Source organism: Melopsittacus undulatus, chromosome Z, assembly GCF_012275295.1.
Source record: "Melopsittacus undulatus isolate bMelUnd1 chromosome Z, bMelUnd1.mat.Z, whole genome shotgun sequence".
Taxonomy (NCBI): Eukaryota; Metazoa; Chordata; class Aves; order Psittaciformes; family Psittaculidae; genus Melopsittacus; species Melopsittacus undulatus.
This window is the reverse complement of record NC_047557.1, coordinates 95,940,615-95,959,085: the sequence shown is the minus strand read 5'-3', so window position 1 is coordinate 95,959,085 and position 18,471 is coordinate 95,940,615. Positions and strand designations below refer to the sequence as shown.

The 18,471-nt window shown below is 41.4% G+C and overlaps 1 protein-coding gene across 1 annotated transcript in view; it reads right to left on the bottom strand.

Moving 5' to 3' along the window:
• The window catches only part of VAT1L (vesicle amine transport 1 like), a 57,565-nt gene extending 39,367 nt beyond the window's left edge, over window positions 1-18,198 (bottom strand). The window contains exons 1-3 of the mRNA XM_005152161.3: window positions 17,861-18,198; window positions 11,347-11,476; window positions 5,171-5,386 (exon numbers count right to left, since the gene is read on the bottom strand). Coding sequence (XP_005152218.1) covers window positions 5,171-5,386; window positions 11,347-11,476; window positions 17,861-18,090 — 576 coding nt within the window. The 5' untranslated portion in view covers window positions 18,091-18,198. The remainder of the gene's footprint in view (window positions 1-5,170; window positions 5,387-11,346; window positions 11,477-17,860) is intronic.
• Window positions 18,199-18,471: the final 273 nt, after the last annotated feature.

Here is an 18,471-nt window from a genome sequence, read left to right as displayed (position 1 = left end):
ACTGACTCAAACACCAGAGTGCTATTTAATGTGCTCCTACCTGCTAGGTGCAGACAGACCTAAATTCAGTCTGCTCGTACAATGTTTAAAAGCATCAGGGATGCTGTGAGGCCTGTATTAAACAGCTCTGGCTTTCATGCTAGCTTACTTCTGCTTTATTCCCAGCCATTAGATATCTGCCTGGACCAGTGTCTGTAGGATGACCAAGGAAACAGACATCTGACCTTTCAAAAGAGGAGTATGAACAAACAAATTTACTTTCAGCCTGAAAAATGCAGGCTAATAAAAGAGATCTGATTCCGAGCTTGTCCTAGCCATAAACACATACACAGCCTTACCAGAAATGCCTGAAAGAAGTGCCACAAGAGCAAAGAATAGCTGATTTTAACTAATAGACAGCACCATAAAGACACATTAACTGCCCACAAATAAAGTCTGGACATTGAGAAAGAGCTCTCACTGAGCAAGAAAGAGCAGAGAGGATTTGAAGGGATAAACATATGGGTTATTTTTTTAAGAATAAATTTGATAATTCTCTTGAAAGGGTTCCTATATGCTGCCTGTGACAGCGGGTAACTAGATTTATTCAGAAGTGCCAGACTTTTGTCAGATAAAATATCACCACTTCAGAGATTCAGTTTGGAACGTGTCCTCAAATATTTGCAATTTATGCAGGGAAAACACAATAAAAAAGAAGGTTCCTGCCAAGTAGTAACCAATCCTGCCAGGATGACCTAAATCTGTTGCCAAGTCAGATTTACCCTTCAAATTCACACCTGAGAACTGCATCTGTAACTTACTCTGCTTGCACTTCCTTGGCTGCTAAGCTTGAAAGGGAAGGTCAAATCACAGCTTCAGCAGAGTAATTGATGCTTCTGTGTTAAAGCAGCTTAATTTTAGCATCTGTGAGATCAAAATGCTAAAGAACTGGCTAATAATTCTGCCTTCCATCAGAGGGATTATGTGATGGAATTGAAGCATTTACACAACCTTGGTAAATGACCAGTTTTGTGCTCTAAATATTCAGAATAGGAAGTACATAAAGAGCACACAAATAAGAAAATGAGCATAATGGCTGTCTTTCACAAATCAAAATCCCTGAAATGATTAATTTTCCAGGTAGATATCAGAGATAGAGACTAGATTTGTTAAGTCCAGAAGAGAAGAGCCTAAAGATTCTTTTTGCTTTGGTTTTTTTTTTGTTGTTGTTTGGGGTTTTGGGGGTTTTGGTTGTTTGGGTTGTTTTGATACCACAATCCTATATTTATACTAATTCAATATGTAATCCAGGATACAGTTTACAAGTTACATTAAAAACTTTAAGAACAACTTTATAATCTCAAAAAGCCTCTGCTGTGACCTTCACTGAATGTACTGATTTAAAACTGTTTTCATTTTAAAGAACTAATTGCTTCATACAGATGGCAGATCAGTGCCAGCGGGGTGCATGCTACTGCTCAGTCTTCTCAGTGTATTTTCTTCAGTTGCCACTTTGCTTCACTTGAAAAGAAAGACCTAGAAGTATATTTGTGAAGTGAGTTACTCTACAATTGTGTTGCAGTCATTTCAAACACTAATTGCAGGGTTGTACAGTGAAGATAGGCCAATGTATGTGCTACAGTAAGTCATATGTTCTTGCAAAAATCATATTTCTAAGCATTAATTTCTACATATGTATAATAGGAAGTGTTTGAAGTTCAGCTTTAGCTGACTTTCTCCATATTTTAGGTACCAGTTCAGAAGAACACTTCTGTAGCGTTAAGTATTTAAACTCTATTTGTATTACACAATTATACCTTTTGTTAATTATTGAGCTGCCCTGCATTTTCATGTAATAGATTAAAGAGACACGTTAAGCACCCTGCGAAGTAGAAGCTTGAAAGGAGCATATGACAACTACCATCCTTGTATGATCCTGGTCAGCAGCAGCTCAAGAAATAACAACAGAATGCTTTGGAAGGTATTAACATCTTGTCAAAATCTGACTGAACCATGCAATGCAACTGTGAGCCTGAACCTTGCTTTCCTAGAAGGCCCCTAGAATTTCTTTAGCCTACTTCACAAGTCAGTCTTTATTAACTGCCCCTGTCTCAAGAGGCAAAGAGAGACATGAAAACCAAACCATCCCCCAAAGCAGCCCCCTTTCCAAACAATCCAAATCAACAAAGAAGCCCTAAGAAACAAAAGCAAATACAATCTCTCTTTCCAAACCCACTTCTAAGCATTGCAGCTAGTCCCCCTCTTCAAATGGAAGGCTACAATATACCAACAGTGCTAGAAAGAAAAGTCTGTGAGCATCCACCTCCTGGTTCAGAGAAACAAGGTGCTTCCCTACATCCATCCACATTTCCTACCATGAAGAGGGAAGACTACATGCCCTGACCTTTCAGCTGAGTAGTTCTCATTTGGTTTATGGAGCCAGATTCAAGTTTCTGTAAGAGAGACAGATACATAAGACTTTTATCAAGATAAGTTATTTTGGTACATTTCCTTCTTCTCTGCATCATTTTCTGATGTCCCCTGGAACTTCTGTAAGTAAGCAGACTGATTTATCTAAAGCAACCTGTCAGACATTAAAGATTACCACCACATGCTAATACCCAGGCACAGATGGGAAGACAATTGCTATAGTTACTTCACTACTAAAAATATTTAAAAGAAAAAATGAAGCCACAAAAATAAACCAAGGCAAGACATAAGTAAAGGTCCTAGAAAATTTTCCCTGACCTATACTGAAAAAGCCACAGGATCCTCCTGAAGAGGAGAACGAGCCAGGACAAAGAACCTCACAAACACTTCTGAAGCAACAAGTTCTTTTTCATAAACTGCCTGAAGCAGCTAAAATAATGATCTTGCATAATGAGAAAGGAACAATTACAAACTTCTAGTCCCACAGTGAGCCTATTGTCTCTTTAAAGTGTTCTGGAATTTCTATGACATTTAGAAACAAACTGGACAGGTTTCTCACTTGCTCAAAGTAGGAATGAGCCTTCAATCTACTAAAAGCAATAGCACAAAAACTACCTCTTCCCATAGAAATTTCAGTACCAGTTTTCTGTTTTACTGACTAAGAACTTTGTGAGAGTGAATTGTTCAACTGAGGCTGTTAGATTTTTCAAAGGATTAGCAGACAGATTATTAGAGAGGTTTAAAGAGCAACAGAGACCCCTCTGAAATCTTTATGTCTCGTTAGCAGAAAGGAAAGCATTCCATGCATCTCCGGAGTGATATTTTACATGGAAGATCTGTCAAGCAATGAATGGGCAAAGTTTTTCCTTCCAGTTCTAGCTATATATGCTCTTCCCTTAAAAGGAACAACAGCCTGCATGAGGCATCCAACAGCCTGCACCATGGCATCCTGCAGGCTAGCTAGCCCTGTCTCCCTCTGATGGATCGTACACAGACCTTTATCAGATATTGGCCAACTTGGCTGTTCTTCCTGTACTTTTCCCTTGGAAACTCTGTTTTATTTAACTATTTAGCATGTGATGGATCTGGTTTCTCCTTGTTCTCCTGGCAGCCACACAGGATCCATCCTTCATCCTTCTGCATCTTCTTTCAGAGAATATCCACAAGCAGTCACAGCAGAGGACCAGTCAAAAACTGCTCATTAAGCATCTGTGATAGAAGAGAGGAAGCCAGCTGCTCCTTACAGACACAGCCCAGCACAGAGGCTGAGCACTAGTGAAGACACCTACATGAGAGCTGGTAGAGCATTAACAGCTCTCAGGGAAGAGAAGGAAGAAATAATAGAGGTGATTATGTTAGAAAGAGGAAGAGAGAAAGAAATAAAGACATTTAGCATGGGCACTTTATCTCAATAAGGAGGAGTTCATTTTCTGTAGATACAAGCATATATATATCTACAAAACAGCCAAAAGCAAGGATTGTGTGGTCTCTTGTTTCAACAGTCCTAAATTCCACATAAGAAGATTTAATATTAAAGAACGATAGTCAGCCATAATGCTCTAGGTTGTACTGTGCCAAAACATAATACGATTATAAATTCCATTCATTTACAGAAGTATTCCGAGAGGACCATTTACTGCAAGTAGGATTACTGTTAGCTAAAAATACTTTGTACAGGGAACTCATGAATTTATTCCTTTGATTACAGCCTTCTTTTACATGAGAACCTGAAAAAAGGTCCAAGGGCATACAAGTAGGGATAAGGTGTTTGGGCTGCTCACCAGACCTCAACAGACAGCAGAATATTAATGTAGCATAAATAAGGCATAACGGGAAAAGAGAAGAGGTACTGCAGTTTGGAAGGCTGAGATCTGTTAATGTTCTCAGGTTGTGAAAGCTGCTTTATGGAAAAGCACTGCATAATTTCAAACATAAACGAACTCCCCTGACAGTATCGTGATAGTCTGCACAACCTTAAGTACTTTCCAAAGGAGGAAGATTTTAGTAAAAGATAGTTCAATGAACTGGTAACACAAAAGGCTAACTTCTTATTTCATTGCACGGCCAGGTATTCCATCAAACTGATCCTACTATTTTCTTGCCCATGTAACACAGCAATCCCTTACTAATGATCCAAACTACGACATATAGCACCCACCACTGAGTGAGATTCAGCGTCTGTATATTTTCTGTATATTGATTGGCACAATACTGCTTCTCACTGCTTTCCATCCTTCTACAACAAAGGGGAAGAAGAATTTCACACAAAAACCTTCTCTCTCACACACATAGCATTTGCAGGAGTATTCCAAGAGGGTCATTTACTGCAAGGAGGATAATGGTTACCTACAAATACTGTGTTCAGGGCATTGATTTACTTACTCCTTTCATTATTGCATTCATTACTTCTTCATTCCTTTCAGCCTTCTTTTACACAGGAGTATAAGGTGCTTCTTAGAAGTTCAGGAATCAGATGTTTGGGACAGCACTTGCTCCTTGATCTCTGACAACCAGTCAGGGGGGTTGGGAGGGGTTTTGGGGTAGAGTTTATTGTCATAACATTATTATTTCACCCACAGCTCCCACCAACCATTTGCATCAGTGTTTTGAAGGGAAAACAGATGCAGTTTCACTGCAACCCCTCCCATAGGGAAGTCTGATCTCGAATCGAACTGTAGGGCCTGGCTCATTTCAGAAATTGAGATGAATCAGACTGTTCCATTTACTTGGTGACAGGAAAGTAAGAAAAGTTCCAACTTACCACCCCACCTCCTGCAGAGTGGACCAGCACAGACATGCCTTCTCTTAGGTTAGCAACTTCAAAGAGCATCATGTAGGCAGTTACAAAGTTCATGGGAAACGCAGCAGCTTCAGAAAAGCTCATATCATCTGGGATCTTGTAGACAAATTCAACTGGGGTACAAACCACTTCAGCCCATGCACTGTAGTTTATGAAAGCCATGACTCGGTCTCCAATCTACAAACAAGGAAGACAAGGTTGAGGATATGGCTACGAGTGAGACTGTAGAGAGCAACTAGTGAGATCTGCAACTCTCCTGCTCAAGCTGTGGGTCACTGACTGTGAAGTTAATAGTGCTGCCCATCTTTGGAAAATAGTAGTTAAGCTCAGCTCTGCATTTTTACCAAGTTTTAACTGTATTTATTTAAAAGGTCAGATTTAACAAAAATATCCAAATAAAGCCACCTCTTTTCCTACACTGCTTCTCTGATGGAGCAGACTTTCATCATCACCAACACAGATTATCTTTTTCTAGCAGAGTCCCTAAATAACAAATGGGGCAGTAAGCAGTGAAAAGAGCATTCTTACTAATAACCATGAATTTTGCTTACAGAAAAAAAGATCACCAAAACCAGGAAAAAAGGGCTATAAATTATCTATAAGATGCATGGAATAAATAAAATTACACCAAAGGTAATTTTCACTCTGCTTTCTCAGTCTTCACAGTAATTTAGACCTACTTTTGCTCTCTGTGGATCGAAAAGGGGAGGCCTTGCACTCAGGTACCAGAGTACATTAAAGGGTTCAGACACCACTCATTTAGAAGATAACACCATCTGTAGCCACTCTCTACTTTTATTACCTTAATAACTGATTCTAGCAATACATTTCCAAGACTGTAATTTCTCTAGTCACATGTCAGAGCAGGATTTGATCCTGCAACTTCAAATAAGCCACCTTAAATGTCAAAAAATATACCTCTGGATTCCAAGGCACTACTAAGCCTACAAAATTAATCTGACAGGATTTAAAGGAGCAATGAAATACTTCCTTTGAAACATTACTCAGTTTCTTTGGAAAACATATAGTAGTGAAAGGGTATTTCGCTATGGAGAAATAAAGATTTAATGTTAATATTAGATACAGTTGGTTGCTCCTAGGAACCTCTCAGAACCTCCAGGCACATCAAATCTATACATTTGTATAATGGCCTTCATTGCAGCTCCAGGTTTTTAAACTGGAGATAGTGACTCCCCACAGATGGGCAAGAATAATAACAAAGCAATTGGAACTGTGAGGCTCCTGCAGAGGCACAATCAGACTTGGAAAGCAACTCATGTAAAAGCAGAAATTAGCCTGCTGGCACTACTAGAGAGAGCCACAGTGTGCAAATCTTCACAGAAAAAGCTCTCAATAACTGCATGTCCCCAGCAGCCCCTGCACATCTTTTACCTTATTTTAGTCTTCTTTGCCTTTCTATAACACACCAACAAAAATAGTATCCTTAACCACAAAAGAAGCTCTTCAGTGGGGCCACAGTGTAAGTAATAAAGCAGAAATAGCATCATACATAATAGTATTTAACATTTTAATTAAAACTAACCGCAGCTATCCCTCTAAAATACCTTATCTGCCTGATATTCTGCATCTTACATTCTACTAATACCCACTAATGTTTTAGAAATACTATAGGTTGTTCTTGTACTATTTCAGCTATATTCCACAGCAGTGGATTAAAGCTCAACACTTTTACCTTCAGGGATGCATTTACAGCACAAGCTCATTTCAGTCTCCCAAGTACTTGTCATTAGTTTGGGTTATTGCAGGTTTACTAAAAGCTAAGGTGCTGCTGACAGTTCTGAAAGGTTTGTGTCTTTCAGAATGAGGATGCCGAAACAGAGCTGACATTACAATTTCCACCAAAATGCCTCCTCCCTTTGAAAAAGACAATCAAATTAGCAGTGCCTCACTGGTAACCACTCTGTGGTTGACTTCTGCTCTTAGAGAAGCATCTAAAATCTAAAGCCCACTAGGATTTATTAGTGAAGATGTTAATACAATCTATATCCTTGAAAACAAATATAAATGATTACCAAAAAGAATGCAGAGAAATCCCTCTTGGTGATTCCTGAGGGATTTCTTAGTAACAACAAATACTTTACCACAAACACTATACAGAGCCTAGTCATCATCTGCGATTAGGCCTTAGCTCCTGAGAATCATCCCCACAACTAGAGATACAAGGCCTGATACAGTTGAGCACAGCAGAAATCAGCTTTTCCTTTTAATAGGAGAAGGAACAGGCATTACACCATTATTCCACAAAAAAAAGACTTTATTTCATTATAAGGTATGTTTTCACTGTCAAAACGGACTGCCATTCAATGCTGACATTTCTCATACAGTAACACAATCACAGCAAACGAAGACAAGAAATGGCTGGCAGTCTTTAAGGTAATATCTCAGGTATTACGTTCTATTTTGGGTAATACAGGCTAAGGGCCTGCAAGGCACATTTTTCCAGAGCATGAAATGTCCACTTTAACATGGCTTCAACTGAAAGAGATCTTCAAAGGGAAAAGAAGACAGAAGATGTAGGGCACAATTTTGTCATTCCTGCCACTGCTCTGGACAGTGAAAACAGTTTATGTCAAGGAGACAACAAGCATCTGGCATGCTCCTATTCCATGCAACAAATCCCTAATGAAATTGACAGAACGTTTTTGCATCTTCTTTGTGGCACTTCCTCCTGCTTACAGGCTTATATCACTGCAGAATTATTCTGAGTGTTGATCCCTCTTCTAGGTCACTCAAACACTGCCACAGGTATGCAGGTTACATGCAAAAAAACTAAATACCACTCTTGTTTCCACTTCAGGGAGTACTCCATAGCGCAAATGCATTCTGCAGTCAGAACAAAGACCTAACTTGAAGAGAGATCCACTATATTCCGTCAGGTGCAATGTTATTCATAAAAGCACCATATGCTATAGCCTCACAATGCCCTTTAAAAATAGATGGGACTTTAAAACTGAGGCTGCTGATCTAGAGCAGAGTCTGTGCTCCTTTCATAGAAAATTCTTTGATATGGAATGTAACTATAAAGCACAGATACTAGAGTGGAAAAACTGAAGCAGTAGAGTTTTTAAAGCAGGAAGCTTATTGTTTAGTTATTGTTTGTCACAAAAAACATTGGAAGATTACGACTTGTTTAGAGACAGAATGAGGCAAGAGGGGGAAGGTAGAGAAATGTCCTAAGAAGAGCTCATCACTGAGCTCCTACTAGAAACAAAACTGGCCATTATCTTCACTCAACTGAGAAACTTCACATCTTTTCCAGAGGAGCAAAAATGTTACCATTAAATAAAAATATTTTAGGCAACTGCCTTACTTAAGATGCAGTAAGAACTGAGAAAATGCAATTTCTGGATGACATGACTAAGATAATCTAGTTTGATGAATCTGGAGAAGGCTGAGGTTCTTAATGACTTCTTTGCCTCAGTCTTCACCACACCACCCACATCTTGGAAGGCAGATGCAAGGACTGTGAGATGAAGACTTTGGGTCCACTGTAGGAGAGGATCTGGTTCGAGACCATCTTAAAAACCTGAATGTACACAAGTCCATGGGACTTGATGAAATCCATCCACGGGGCCTGAAGGAGCTGGCAAATGAAGTTGCTAAGTCACTGTCCATCATATTTGAAAAATCATGGCAGACAGGTGAAGTTCCTGACGATTGGAAAAAGGGAAATATAACCCCCATTTTCAAGAAGGGGAAAATGGATGAGCTGGGGAACTACAGACCAGTCAGTCTCATCTCTGTGCCTGGCAAAATCTGGGAGCAGATTCTCCTGGAAGGCATGCTAGAGCACATGAAAAACAACAAGGTGCTCGGTGACAGCAGTAGGGCTTCACTAGGGGAAATCCTGACTGATCAATTTGGTGGCCTTCTATGATGGGGCTACAAAAGTGATGGACAGGGGTGGAGCAGTTGATGTCATCTACCTGGACTTGTGCAAAGCATTCAACACTGTCCCACATGACATCCTTGTCTCTAAATTGGAGAGACATCAATTTGATAGGTGGAGCACTTGGTGCATAAAGAACTGGCTGGATGGCCGCATGCAAAGAGTTGTGGTCAATGGTTCAATGTCCAGCTGGAGACAAGTAATGAGTGGTGTCCCTCAGGGATTGGTGTTGGGACCGGTCTTGTTCAACATCTTTGTTGCTGACATGGACACTGGGATTGTGTGCATCCTCAGCAAGTTTGCCGATGACACCAAGGTGTGTGGTTCTGTTGATACGCTGGAGGGAAGGAATGCCATCCAGAGGGACCCTGACACACTTGTGAGGTAGGCTGATGCCAGCCTCATGAAGTTTAACCATGACAAGTGCAAGGTCCTGCATCTGGGTGGGAGCAATCCCAGGCACAGCTACAGGTTGGGCAGAGGAGAGATTCAGAGCAGCCCTGTGGAGAAGGACTTGGGGGTGTTGGTAGATGAGAAAATTAACATGAACCGGCTTCAGTGTGTGCTTGTAGCCCAGAAAGCAACCGTATCCTGGGCTGCATCAAAAGGAGCGCGACCAGCAGGTCAAAGGAGGTGATCCTGCCCCTCTACTCTGCTCTCATGAGACCTCACTTGGAGAATTGTGTGCAATTCTGGTGTCCTCAACATAAAAGGAGATGGAACTGTTGGAACAAGCCCAGAGGAGGCCACGAGGATGATCAGGGGACTGGAGCACCTCCCATATGAAGACAGGCTGAGAAAGTTGGTGCTGTTCAGCCTGGAGAAGAGAAGGCTGCATGGAGCCTTCATAGCAGCCTCCCAGTATCTGAAGGGGGCCTACAGGGATGCTGGAGAGGGACTATTCATTAGGTACTGTAGTGACAGGACAAGGGGCAATGGGGCAAGTTTAGACTGGATATAAGGAAGAAATTCTTTACTGTAAGAGTGGTGAGGTACTGGAATGGGTTGTCCAGGGAGGCTGTGAATCATAGAATCATAGAATAGTTAGGGTTGGCAGGGACCCCTCATACTAAACCACATTACCCAAGGCTTCACCTCATACTAAACCGTATCACCCAAGGCTTCATCCAACCTGGTCTTGAACACCACCATGGATGGAGCATTCACTACCTCCCTGGGCAACCCATTCCAGTACCTCACCACCCTAACAGTAAAGAATTTCTTCCTTATATCAAATCTAAACCTTTGCTGTTTAAGTTTCAACCCGTTCCCCCTTGTCCTGTCACTACAGTCCCTAATGAATAGTCCCTCACCAGCATCCCTGTGCTCCATCCCTGGCAGTGTTCAAGGCCAGGTTAAACAGAGCCTTGGGTGGCATGCTTTAGTGGGAGGTGTCCGTGCCCATGGAAGGGGGGGTGGAACTTGATGATCTTAAGGTCCTTTCCAACCCTACCTATTCTATGATTCCATAAATAAGATTAGGTTGACATGCAGTTTCTATTTCAATATTTTCTCTATCTACTTAGGAAATTAAATGCTAGACTGGGGGGGGGGGGAAATATAGATGTTTAACATCAGTGACATAATAGCAGATAGGACAGAATGCTGTTTATATGTAATAAGAGATACAAACGAGTACATAATGCCAACCAGTTATGAAAGCTTTATTATATAAATTAACTCTTTGTCATTTATCACTATCCTGTTAGGTGAAATAGATCTTTTTGCTGAATGATTGTAAGTCATACACCCAAAATCAGGCTCCCAGTTCTACCTGTATTTCATGAATACACATGGTTTTAAGAACACATGCTTATGGTAAATGGTGGTCTTGGTAACTCAAGATCAAAAGCTGGAACTAGAATCAGCAGCACATGGGCTTTGAGGGCCAGAGCAATAGTGACAGCAAACATGGCCAAGAAAACAAGTTAACTCAATTTCTTTTACTTTTTCAAAGCATTTAAGTAATGCTTTCCAGTTCCATCAAGATATGCACATGGCAGAAGTGATTTTTCAGGAACTGTTTGATGGAAATGACAGTGGTAGCTTTAGAAACAAAAGAGGCAATTGTCATGCTTGGGAAGCAGCAAGGAAAAATTGCCCTTTCAAATCTCAACAGGGTGGTGAAGGTTGCTGTTGCTGGCAGACCAGAAGGGATTAGGGACAACATACACAGTGAACCAGTCATTATTTAGTCTTCTTGTGCTGAAAAGAAAGAAATTATTACCTCAAATCCTTTCACGCTATCTCCAAGAGCTTCTACAATTCCAGAACATTCAAACCCAGGAATAAGTGGTGTCTTCGGAGGGTTATCAATATTCCCCTGTCTCACCATCAAATCAATAAAGTTCAAACCACTGTAAAACATAAGAAAAAAATAAAATCAGCACTATTATTATAGATAATGTAAGGAGGAAAACTTGACCTGAGTGATGGGAAAGGCAGAAGACTTAAGCTCATTACTAAAAAGCTGGGCTTCACCGCATAAGCGGGACTCAGCAGACATTCACATTCTTCATGTGTGGAACAGTCTGACTTTACACTGTGCTGTACGGACCTTGGAAAGAAAAACGCACATACATTAGCCCCAGAGCTTACAAGACTGTTCAGAAGTCACCTGAAGAGATTCACAGAGGGCATTTCAAAAGTCAATACAGTGAAACATTATGATTTCTATGAATGCATTACTATGGCAAGTAAACATAGTGCAATTTAAGAAAACCCCAAACATCATGCATTATAGATGTTTTGAGCCAAGAGCAACCTGAAGCAACTCTTCTAACCTCTGGTATGACTCCAGGAATGAATCTTGTGTTCATTCCAGGCAGCAGCCCACACCTCGACATGAACTTATTAAGTATTAGATAGGCTGTTGTTTAAAAACTGCTCCTCCTGGACCATTTTTACAAAGTCCACCAAAACTGGACCACAGTTTTGCAAAGGTTATTTAGGTCTTTGGAGCCTCAGAGTTCCTGCTCAGAAAAAAACACAGGTCTTCCCCTGTAGCCTCCATTTTGCAAAAATCTTGAAGCATCTTTGCTTTGTCTTAAGCATACTTTATTGAGCAAAATTTTGTTGTTTTCTAGGCAGCCACAAAAAACACAACCAAAAAAGGTACCATTATCTACTCTATATATACATATATATGTACTGACTACTGGCACAAATGCCATACGTAGCTAAAACTCCTCAAACTCCTAACTAGACAATGCTTCAGTATGAATCCATTGTTCCAAAACACAGCCCTGTATTTATTGTTAGCCAAAACTGCCGCATACTAACTCCCCCGACTCTCTAAAGCTATTCACACAGCTAGTCCTACTCACGCATATGATACCGGCAACTGCTTGGATGCATAAAATTACTGATGTTCACAGAGCTTTAGTCAGATACTAATGAAGCAAACAGACTGAACAGACCCAACAAACAAAAAGACAGAGTAGACAGAGGACGTAAGCCCAGAGACAAGACAGCATTCATAACATGTAGGTCACTGAGGGGGGAAGGAAATTCCACCAAATGTAAATATTTGTAATTGTGGTGGAGGGTTTAGGAGCAACCTGAGCTCACAACTCTTAAGCTCTGTAAAAGCAAGATTATGGATTATATTTGAAAAAGATGATTTTCACAGTCTAGCTTGACAAACTCAGGAAAAAAAAAATAAAACAAATGAACAAAAAAAGCCCCAACATGCTCATGCACAGAGCTCATAACATTAACCACATGAGAGGTTAGGTCTTTGGCACAATTAAGTTGGGAACTCTGGAATGATTTTAGGAAGCTCAGTTCTTATCCAGTGGCTAAGACCACCTCCTACATCACCACTGTAATGTCCATAATGAAAGAGAAACCCCAAATAACAAAATGCCTGCTAGGCAGTCATCATTTGGGAAGTAAACAAAACAAAAACACAGCACAAAACTGACCCCCCCACACCACACATGGTGCAACCATTGTCTGTGTACATTAATTCCAGTGATGATCTTTTTAATACATCTCTTCACACCGTGCACATTTTAAAGATAACTTTTCCTACACTCCTGCAAAAAAAGGCAGCCAAAGGCAGAACTGTGACGTGAAAACCTGCGTAGGAACACGAACCATGACGTTGTAACAAGCAGACAGCAAGCAGACAGATGGATATGGAAAAGACTAGCCATTTGATAATGACATTTGATTACAAATGCATTAGTGATGCTCCTCCTAGAAATATTCATTCTTGCAAAATAACATGTCAGACAATTTTTGAAAGGGCACATACTCAGTTTTCCACCTAACAATGTAATACTAGCAATTCTACTGTATTCTAGTTCCATTTCTCTTTCATCTGTCTTTATCCTCAATAAGAGGCAGCAGTGTTAAACAAACTAGAGAGCTCATCTCTATTAGAATGAACCTACAAGACTAGATACTAGAACAGGTGCGATAAGGGAAGAAAAGACACTGCACAAGGTATGTACCTAATCACATCTTTTTATCATTTTAATTACCAGCTGGAACATAGTGTTGATCAGCATTTCAAATCATTTCTAGTAACTTCTGAGGGAGTTTCTTCCTCATTTGCTTAATCTTTTATCTCCTATATGTTTACATGTTGTCATATACCTATTTCTCTCATAGATGCATTTATTTCCATTCTTCTCCCCTCTCAAATAAGGGCAGAATTAAGTTGTTTAATTTTACCTTCCAGATTTGAACAAGCCTTATCAACACCAACAGACCTGAAAGCACAATTACATTGCACAGTAAAACCAGCATTTTATTTTTTTTCCTTTGAATAATCTGGAGGTTATTCCAAGATGGATGGCTACTTCAGTAATTATCTCCAAGACATGTAACCTTATCCAAGTCCCCCACTGAGATTTAACCTGCAGCTGACACAGGAAAAGGGAAGTTTAGATGGACAGAACATCACAAGAAAATACAACACCTCACGAAGAGTGATGGTTTTAGAGAATAAGCAGAATTTATTTCTTGTATCAGTACAAAACAGAGTAGCCTGCTCTGGCATGTAGCCAAAGAAACTGGCTGAACTTTAAGTAAGGGCATATGTAGAAGGAGGAGTGTAAATGCAAAGAGATACAGTGACAAAAAGTGCACAATTTATTGCAGTCGTGTTTTTAATCCGAATTCAAGAGCTAGATGCAGATGAAGATAGGGAAGGATATGAATTACCAAGATTAATACACTGACACAGGGGTTCTGCAAAAACCTCTCTGCGAAAGAGCACAAATATTAGTGTGAACTGCACAGACTGAATTATCTGCACATCTCTGGAGGCTGGGTTTATCAAGCATGGAAGTATCTTAAATCTGCCAAAATCTGCAATGTTCCACCCTAACACCAATTTTGAGGATCTTGAGTATCATTTTTCTATATTTGTGGTTTAGCTTTGCTGTATTTTTATTTTCTTTAAATGTGGAAACTCCTATGGATAGAAAGCTATATTCTAGGCTTGTTTCGTCATCAGACCAGCAACAGTCAGCATGGTCCAACTTGCTCTGTTCCACACACTCAAGGATGCCAAGTATCTTCCACTGCAAACTACCAAATCAGGCTGACCATTCCCCACACTTTGTTTTGGAAAGGTGCTGCTTTTGATCAGTCTCTCCCATTTCAGTGTAAGAGTCCACTGAAATTAGTTACTGAAGTTAATGAAATACAACAGGGCAAGTAAGAGGACCACTGAATTTACAATCTTAGAATCTTTCCTCTTACCCCTGGCCAGCAAATTGCCCACCAATCTTTTGATGATAGATAGATAGATAGATAGATAGATAGATAATAGATAGATAATAGATAGAAAGATAGATAATAGATAGACGGATAGATTAGATAGATCGATAAATGGAAAGGTTTAGAATTATCAGATCTCATGCTTTTTATCCAGAAACACCCACAGTATATGAACAAGATTGATTGCTTTTAAGAACAAAATCGATACACTATCTGTCCACTACTCTAGTATACCTAGGATTTCTTTTATTTACTACCAGTTTTTTAAAGTGCTGTTATCTCACAGCCAGCAGGGTCATTTCTGCCTCATTCCTCATGATGTGCACATACAGTATCACAAGTAAAAAACTATTAGAAAAGTGAAAAGAAAAATATAGAGAGTTAATTACAGAACACCATTCCTTACTCACAGGACACCATTCCTTACTCACACACCCTACCTGAAATATACTGTGGTTTCTTCTAGCTACTTGTTTAATATTTTAAACTATGTGTTTTGCACAATGTTCTGCAGATTGCAAATTACCACACAAACAAATACAGCAATTTTGACTACTTCATCATTATCAATCAAAAATTATTCCAGGAGATATGCAGAAGCTGTGACTCAGCTTGGACATCGATGGCTGTTCCATTTCTTAGTCACTGAATGAGGCTAACACATGACTCATCTCAGCTGACACATTTTCAGATGGATCATTGATATTCCAGACCTTCAAAAGAATTATTCATCGCATGTCTTAGCGTGAATAGCAACATACCCTCCCTCTCCTCCATCTACAGTGCCATACTACAAAATGTATACATATGATTCAACCCCCTAGTGAATGCAGAGACCACAAAGAACTTGGGTTTTAGTCATTCATATATACTATTTATCACAGATGAACATAATTTACTTATAATTAGGATTATTCTTCCCCACATGTTGATGGAGAAAAATAATCATTATCTATAATGATTGTCAACTACATAACTGATTCAACTAAAACATTATTTGTCATCAATATGGCTTACCAGAGCCCATCTCTGCATGTTCAGCATGTGCACACATGTGAACTACATGTGTACTGCATATTACACTGGGCAGAGACAATTGTTGTTTTTCTCGCTCAGTCTCCCAGACCAGACTGCAAGTCCATCATCATCCTGATCAATCTTCTGTATTTACAGACTCATGTCAAGAAGATCGGCAAATTGATTTTGCCTTGTTTGGAAGCACACTTTGGTGACCTGATCACATTTCAGCCCTATGGCCATTTCCAGCCCAGAGTGCCAAGCAGATAGAACGGCACACAGATGCTATACAGCCTACGGGCTCTTCTTGCACAAAGGGGAGCTTCCAAAACACACATGGCATCTTGCAACCTGGCAGTAACTATAAAGCAGTCAAGCGGGTCTGCTGGCATTAAACAGAAGTGTGCAACTCGCGCAGTTCACTAGTGATAATGCAACCTGGGAAAGCAACTGTATTTGTACCAGAGCTAACTGTTTGTGTTTTACAGCCAAGTGTTCCTTTGCAGGTAACTTGCCATTTGTGATACAAACGTTACCTACTGCTTTGATGAAACTGTAATTCATAGTGGTATTGGAGACTTAGAGAATGTGAACCCCCGCGTGTGTAAAGGAATATGTCCATGTGCTCAGAACATTTTAATTTTGCATGTTAACTTTAACTCAATAGCTGGGGGGAAAAAAAAATCATTGAAAACAACATAGCATATTCTCAAACATAACTACAGTCCTGCTTGAAAGAAAAATTAACTACCCAGCAGCTACTGCGTTACCATTATTGCTTATATTCACTTAGCATGGAATTTCTTGCATTTCCCATTCAGAATTAGTAAATAAAAAAATAATCAAATGAGAATGAAAACACCTCAGCTCTATTAGTCTTCATTTAGAGTCATGGATATCACCATTTTTTATAGACAACACCTAAGGGTAGGGGGAAATAAATACTTGCACAGCTCATTTGTGACTTGTGTAAGTATTATGATTCCTGTTAAGTACAGGATGGAAAGTGCAGTGTCTGAACAGGCCAAGATATTTGGCTACATTAACCTACCAGGACATTCCAAGATCCACTAGATATGTATCTCAAAATAAGCTCACTGCCCTATACCAGTATCATTTTTAACTAAAGTTACTTCCAAAATAAACAACTTGGTCTTCACCTTGAAATTTATCTTCCAGAAGCACCACATTTTCACACAGCAGAAAAAGGACAACAAAAGGCAAATCCCTGCCTAGGCTAAATTAAGTTGGGTTTTGGTACACATCAAGTTGTGAAAACAACCCTATTTTCATGAGAAACAAGTGTAGTGAGAACCAGCTATCGAGGAAGAACAGTCTGCTCCAATTGTCTGGGGAAAACATAAATAAGCCTTCTAGGAAAGCTTATTGCAAGATGCTACCAGATCGCTAACCACTTGTCAGCCAGGCACAGGCATCCAACACTGGAGAGTTACCCCCAGCTCCGCTGCTCCATCACACCAGCGCTGAAGAAAAATTATGGTAAGTGAAGTGAGTGATCCCCAGGAGAAAAATAACAGCCCGTATGAGAAGGGGAAGGGACTGGTGCTGAGCACCACATGCAAGCTGGCTTCCACCTTTCTCAGAGAGAAAATAACCCCCTAAGCGCAGTTAAACAGGTTTTCCCCATTTACCCCTGTCAATTACATTTCTTTCCCTCCCCAGCCGCTACTGACAGTACTCAAACCCCGGTTTCACCCCATGCCCAAGCGGCTCGGAGCCCATCGCCGAGCATCAGTCGCTGCCCAGGCATCAGTCGGTACCCGGGCGCTCGGCGGCCCGGGGCAGGAGCCGCGGCCGCAGCTCGGAGCGGGGCTCCCCGCCGAGAGGAAGCAACCAGTGAGGGAAGTTGGTGTTAGCGCAGCAGCGATCACCCCGCACCCGGCCCCTCCGAACCCCAGCACGGGGAGAGCAGCCCCCGGCCCCGCCCGTCCCCAGCGCCAAGGAGAGGGTAACGGGTGATACTGGACCAGGCTTTGACTCGGATCTTCAGCTCCCCGTCCTGCGGCTCCGGCATGGCTTTCTTGGACACGCGGAGCTTGTTGAGCCCCCCGAAGGCGGACAGCACTACGGCTCTCATCTCCTTCGTGTCCGCAGCCCGCAAGCTGCCGGCGGCGCTGCCTTCACCCGCTTCCTTGCCGCCTTCCTTCTCGATCATCTGCTCCGTCTCCTCCGCACGCTGCGCTCCCTCCTTGGCCATGGCGAGCTGTGCCGCTGACTCCCGGCGCGCTGTGCAATGGCCGCGGGCGCGGAGCGGTACAGCGGTCCCCTCCCGCCGCCGCAATGCACCGACTAGCTGCGCAGCACCATCCGCCGCGGCCGCACCGGCACCGCGCCGCCCCTCGCGGAGGGAGCCGTGGGGGCCACTGCTGTGCTGAAACGCGGACGTAGTGCCAGGGCACAGCCAGGCAACCCACGCGCACTGTCACCATAGGCATGGGCACAGCTCGGAGCCCTCGAGGACAGCATGAAAGGCTGTCACGTCGGGCTGGCCTCCCTCACACACCCTGGTCCCCTCCATGTCCCACACCTGATGCCATCGTGATTGAAATCATTATATTAAGGTGCCATCAGGGCTTGA